The sequence below is a fragment of the Hetaerina americana genome, unplaced genomic scaffold (genome assembly GCF_022747635.1).
Source record: "Hetaerina americana unplaced genomic scaffold, ioHetAmer1.1.p SCAF_1, whole genome shotgun sequence".
In the NCBI taxonomy this organism is placed as follows: domain Eukaryota; kingdom Metazoa; phylum Arthropoda; class Insecta; order Odonata; family Calopterygidae; genus Hetaerina; species Hetaerina americana.
This window is the reverse complement of record NW_027286069.1, coordinates 13508097-13514985: the sequence shown is the minus strand read 5'-3', so window position 1 is coordinate 13514985 and position 6889 is coordinate 13508097. Positions and strand designations below refer to the sequence as shown.

The 6889-nt window shown below is 33.4% G+C and overlaps 1 protein-coding gene across 1 annotated transcript in view; it reads right to left on the bottom strand.

Annotated features, from left to right (window-relative positions):
- Window positions 1–1790: 1790 nt before the first annotated feature.
- Window positions 1791–6889, bottom strand: part of Cht6 (Chitinase 6) — a 55403-nt gene continuing 50304 nt past the window's right edge. Inside the window, exons 18-20 of the mRNA XM_071595552.1 lie at window positions 5131–5334; window positions 3271–3472; window positions 1791–2732 (exon numbers count right to left, since the gene is read on the bottom strand). Of these exons, the coding sequence (XP_071451653.1) occupies window positions 2347–2732; window positions 3271–3472; window positions 5131–5334 (792 nt within the window). The 3' untranslated portion in view covers window positions 1791–2346. The remainder of the gene's footprint in view (window positions 2733–3270; window positions 3473–5130; window positions 5335–6889) is intronic.

Genomic DNA, 6889 nt, shown 5'->3' with positions numbered 1-6889 from the left:
AATACCATTGTTTAAAAATAGCTTCAAAACAATACCACCAGACAGTAAATACTACAATGAAATTATAATAACTGATAACATGATTTTACAAGTTATCTAGGTACCTATTGAAATGATCTATTGAAAAGATATTGACCAGGCCATTCCAAGTATTTTATGACACTCATATTGTAGATACTTTCCCTCCAGTTATTGCAAAAACATCTTAAGCTAAGGGGGACCAAAAATCAAGGTACTCTTTGAGGTTCGTTTATGACTGAATGTCTTCAATAGTAGGAAGGTATTCTGACTCTTGGGAAAACCTGTATTTATAAACAGTGAAAATGTTTTTAAAATTATAATTATTCATCAAGGGTAAATGTTTGTACCTATATCAAAAGAATGGTGCACTGGAGATTGACTGAATAAATAAGTGGAGTATGATCTGAATGAGAGTGCTTGAAATCATATTTTACAATAGAAAAGTTCACATGGATGTGGGTGATATTTTTGTAGCATAGGTACATGGAAGGGTAATTAATGATAATGATGTCAACGGCATTCACATTTATGTTGTGCATGCAGTAAATAATGCATTAGCATTTTAAACTTTATAAAAATCATAGATGTGTCACAATTTGACCAAAATAAATTTGTTGTATATGCGTAATTGTTTACTTCCATACAGATGAACCCTGCAATAAATATAAAATGAATTAGGCAAAATAATTACTGCATGATTCATCTCACATTTCTGATTGCATGAGGCAGTGCTCATTGAAGGAGAGAAAAAGAGAGTACTTATTTGTTAATGATTTTGGGTGATTATGTCAAAGCCATCACCAGCCAGATGAAAGTAGTGAAGAGTGTGGAGACTGTTCAATCTCATAGATATATCTCAAGGTGACCATGTTTCTCATACATTACAGATATATCCAAGAAGAAAGCATTTTTGAAACATATATGTAGTCTAGTTAACTTTCTGGTCCCAAAAGCATAGTTAATAAATTACTACTATGCAACAATGTGTCTATTTTGATCACATCTGTTTTGATAAGGTTATTTGCTGTTTGCATAACTTAGACTCACTAAAAACAATTCCACTAAAAATATAGGAACTTATTTTTAAATTTCACTACAGGCACATGAGAACATTTTAAGGCATATCACCAAGAGTAGAAGTCTCTTCAGCAATTATATCAGTGGCATATATAGAGGTTTCATTGTTATAAACATTTTTATGTTCATTATGATCCATAAATATATTTGACTTATGCAATAAAATTTCTTTTCTTTTACTGCACAACTCATTTTCCATAATGATACTTCATAGCAGAACAATCACAAGAAGCTTAAACAGTATTAATTCCTTAGATTTCACTGATGATTGAAAGCAATTGACCATTTCACACCCTCCCTTCACTCTTTACTCTCATTTTATAATCTATCTAATTTTATCTGGTGATGAGATTTTGAAAACTACAATATGGCAATGGGAAGCATTTAGGGATAACAGGAATGAAATTACTACCTAATAATGAAATTATAGCTTCATTTTGATTGAAAAATTCTTTGGGAACTTTTTGAGACTTCCAATTTATACGTCTCAACTTCATTTGTTGTTCAACAACACACTCCTTGAAATTACCACCACACTTACAGTGCTGTGGAGTGGTATTATGCACTGAGCAATTGAGTACTTTACCATGGTTCATAGCAAATGAATCACCTAGAAGTTGTTTGATATTCAGAGGGAAAAAACAAGGGCAAACAGACAAGGGTTTATCCTTATAGTTTCACCAATTGCCTTTCTGAACAGTTAGACTCTGAAAATAATTGTGACAAGGGAAGTAATAGATGAAATTTGGCATCAGCATCACTTCTTACCTCATTTCACTTCAGTTATATTAGTATAACACCAAAGCATTCTTGAAATTTCTATTCCATTACCTCTTTTTAAATATGCTTTAGATTTTGAGAGCTTACTGGACTGCTCTATTCATTCAGCACTTCATACAGACTGGAACCAAATCAAAACAACCAAACTTCATGAAAATTGTCAACATCATGCCTTATAATTCAATTCCTAAACCATTCATTGTATTGATGCAATGATCAGTTGAAGGATATACTTCTTCCCCAGAACCCATTGACACTATTCCATTGTTAACAAATAATCAAATATTCATTGCCCAAACTTTTTATGAGACAATATTTCCTCAAATGCCATATGGCACAGTTATCACCCACTCTGAGTCTTTATTTTTTGATGGTTTAATAATGGACTACACTTGGGTCCTTTCAAGGTATTTGATGATTCTGATTATGATGAATAGTTCTGATTGTGGCTATGCCATTTTGAAGTGATCAGTCACATCCCAGCCCTTCTGGTGCCCAGTTACAAATGCCACCAATGGGATCAAAAGTTAGGTGTCTTGGACACTCATATTCCCAACCCAAAATATTTCCCTCTACTTCAGCACAGGACACAAATCGACGGTTGCACGATGGAGAAATATTATCATCACTGAATGCTAGTGGGTGAGGGAAATTCCCTCTGTCCAAGCATTGAACTGTCCCATCCACACGAACACGAACTTTCCCAGATGTTGCTTCAGATGGCAGATCGAAGTAATAATCATCATCTTCTGATTGTTGAGTTGTCGGTCGCCTAGTGGTTGACAGTCGCCTTGGCAAACTCGTTACCACTGTGCGTGGTGAGTTAGGTGATGAGGTAGCCCGATAAGATGTTGCTGTGAAAAGACCATGCCATTTTTTTGTAAGTCATTCAAAACTATTGTATCAGCAACAACTTGCATCCTCCCCTGTAGGGGTCAATGAGGTACAGTTTTACTGACTGTTTTAAATTAGACTTGGACAAATCTAATGATTTTTTACTTTATGAATGAAGGAATTTAAAAAAATACTTATGATAGAAATTTGAAGAGGTGATATTTTTTTATCATTTCCATGACACTAAATCATTTTCAAGATGAAGAGTTTTATATTTCAGGAAGTAATATTACAAAATATATACTCAGTCAAATACTGCATTTAAATTGATATATGCACTTACTTCAATTATATCAATTGCCTCTAATATAACAGCAGGAAGAAAAAAATGTAATAACATCTGATTAACATGGCACTTCAGATTATACAAGAGGTCATTCATTGCTAAAAAGGTTTATGGCACAAATTCAAAGACTGTTATCCAAATGGGTAGTGGCATGGTAGCATGAGGTAATGCATTTATTTTATACACATTGATAATCATGTTAAAAAACTTACGTCTTCTAGTGGAAGGTCTTCTGACTATTGCTGGTTTTTTAGAAGTGACTTCCACAATAACCTCCTCACTTTCTTCAAAGATATCTCCATCTCTCTTGTCCTCAACATCATCAACTCCTTTTCCACCAATCACAATATCTGGTGTGATATCCTTTTGACGCACTGTGCCACGTATGGCAGGAACCTTTCTTTCCTCTCCAACCTTGTGGAGTAATTTTCAGTATTTTAAAATGCTTCAAAAAACTTGACAGAATAAGCGGATGGAACTTAAGAGTCCATAAAAAATAGGGATTTACAACTTTTAGTAACATGAAATGTAAAACTATGATAGGAAAGTGTTGAAGAATAGCAAATGTAGTGTCACAAAGCTTTTAATAAACATTAAAAACTTTACATAGTATAACATAAATCAAGGTGTAACTTATTTTAGTAATATATTTTATGGATAGGTTACTTAGTATGACATGGACTCTTCTCATTTGAGCAATGTATGTCTTGTCCAGCAGTAGGAACTGATTCATCGATTAACTGCCATGAATACAAGAACTTTGAATACCAATCAGGTTCCTTAACAATTGAAATTCCCTTAATCTTAAAAATATAACATGCTTATTATGTACTTCAATATAATTTGACAATTGATTAAAGAAACAGTCATGTGTTAAGTTAAATCCTGCATGCATTTATGTACAAATGCTCATCTTTTTGACGGGATGTGATTTATGAGTATGAAGTAGTGAAGATAATAACTTCCACCCGAGAAGGATTTGAAAAATTGGACAATGCTGCTATTTTGAGGTATTCCTTATATTAAGATTCAGTAGGTAATGAATTTGGAACTATCAGCACATGTTCCAGATGAACATGGACAGTTTGAAAATATTCATGGAGTGTGAAGAAAAAACTTTCCTGTAAAGCTTTATAAATGAAGATTATATGATAAGAAGCTCTGATAAATGATAGGTTATTTTATACACCACTGAAGGACCAGCTGTACTGCTTAAAATATTTCAATAAAAAAAGCTCATTTCCTGTATTTTGTCTTAGAGGAACATCATTAAAAATAATACAAGCTTTTAGACCTTTAAGTCATCACATAAATCATAAGGAAGGCACCCCTCACAATTCATAATTTTTTAAAAGCATCATAATTTTTTATGTTCATCCTTAAAGCTTTTGCTTCAAGGTGTTTTTATGGTAGATTAAAAAATGGTGCACACCATTTTTTTAAAATAACCGATAGGTACTTCAGCGGGTGCATTGCTGTTTAGTTGGTAGTTGCAGAAGCAGTTTCCAGGGACTGCAATAGTCATGACCATTTTGCATTGCAAACCAGCCATTGGCAACCATTTTGTCAGCAGGCCAGATCATCTCAAAGAGTTTTAATGTGATTCAATTAGTTTTGGATGGTAATCCCTAGGATTTACACCAAAATTCTATTTTTATTACTGTATTACAGGGCTGGCCTGTCAACACTTCAGAACTTGATAATCCAGCCTGCATCAAAATGAAATTGTTAGCCCCAGCTATTAACACTCCATTCAAGAAACCCATAATCAATCACACTTAACATAATGTTCATGCTCCAGGCAGTTGGCAAACTTTATGACCTCTTGGCTAGCAGGTGGGTACATTGCCCACTAGGGTAGCCAGGCCAAATTATGAAGAATTATGTATGCAAGTATTAGATGAAAGTTGAAAATAATAGGTCACACTTAGAGAGTCCACAGTATAACACTCGATGAGAAGAAAATGTTAGGCACATAGAGAGCAGCACCAAGAATTGCAGAGGAATAAATATAAAGAGTTAGGCAAAGCCAAGCAGAGATGCAGCAGTGTTACAAGATCTCAAATCAATACCAAAGGTGCTGCCGCCAAAACTGTTGTGGGAAGGGATTCTGGCTTCTCATCCCCTAATCTTGCACTTGGGACAATAATCTTTCTCCTTGTTGTTGTCACCCTCCTGCGCCCAAGAGCCAAAGTATTTCCTCGAGGAGCAAATAGAGGACGTCTTGAAGTTGAAATGGCCTTCTCTGTGGTAGTGGTTGTAGGTGTTGTAGTTTCCTGCCGTCCAAATGATATTATTAGTATCACTTAAAAATAACTATTTATGGAATTATAAAAGATAGAACAAAAAATTAGCTTTTAAAGGAATATAAATTAAATTATTTTTGCAATTAATTTTCAAAGCCATGCTAGCTCTTTACATTCACTTAAGCAATATGAAGACAGGTAAAAGCAGATCTGTACAAAAGTTTTTAAAGAAAAAAAGACAAGCACCTAAATATTTTTAAAGAAAATAATGTACCTTACTTCACGAGTTCCTAATTCGGTTCACAATTAGAAAAGTTAAAATAACAATATGTAAGTATACCTTTGATACAGTGGCATGACCAAGAAAATCTATTTACCTAAATAATCAGCCATGAGCAATAATTCATAGGAACTTGTTAACTTCTTATCAGTAGGGATTTAATTATGCCAAAAAATACTAGAATCTGCTCATCAGGCGAAAGGAAGCCATTATAGCTTGTCTGTATATGGAAGGTGCATCTTACACAAGCTTTCATGCAGTTGCTGTAAAGAATTATAGTTAACCTCTCGTGAAGCAACACTGCGGTCATTTTTACCAATCATTTTTTATATCTGTACACATAGTATGATTGGGTTTGGGCATCAGAATCATATCTGGTAACAAAGGTAGGATGACTCAATACCAAATTACATCTATAATTAGCAATAGGTTAGATTTACAGTGTTGGTATTATCAATGATATTTTTAAAATTATGATTTCCTCTTCAGGGTCAAAATATGGTTTGTATGTACACCATTTCTTCATGTTACTTGCAAATGAATCAGTTTCCTCATACTCAAAAGAATGATATTAAACATAATATTCTATCCATTTTACTCACAATATTAATCACAAATTTCACAGCAACATTTGTATGATACCTGGATCATTGGCAAGGCTATTTTGAACTATATCTGTAGTAGTATGTAGGTATATAAATACCAGCATGCATCACAGTTTATGTAAATACATAGATAGAAAATTTCCAGAAATTATGGTCTATTCACAATGAATTATGAACTTTGAGAAATAGAGACATACATTTTACACATATTTTCGTTAGTTCATTCCATCATGCTCATACCTGTACTCTTTTTAAATTTAAAAATAACTATCAAATTTTATTATAGCACTTCTTTCTATATAAAATGGTGTAAGGGTCATGAAAATTAAGTTATTTCATGTATGAACAAAAGTTTGATAGCCATCTGTAAAACTTAGTTGTTTTTTGTAGTTTATGCAAAAGATGAAAATTCAACATTAATTGTTAAATAAGGTATTGGTTAACAAGAATGAAAAAGAGAAATTATTGTACATTGATCTCTTTTGCAATAGCAGTACACTGAAAAGCTCAGAACTGAGGAGAAAATTCAAAGCATAACATAGGAAGATAGTTTTAAGCACACATAAAATGGAAATATTAAGCATCTGTTAAATGATGGAGCGAGAATCATTAGGCTTTTATACAAGGCTTCCTGGAAGAAAGTGAGAGAAAGAGTGAATTAGCGAACATTCAACAGTGTTTGCATCATTCCCAAGAGACA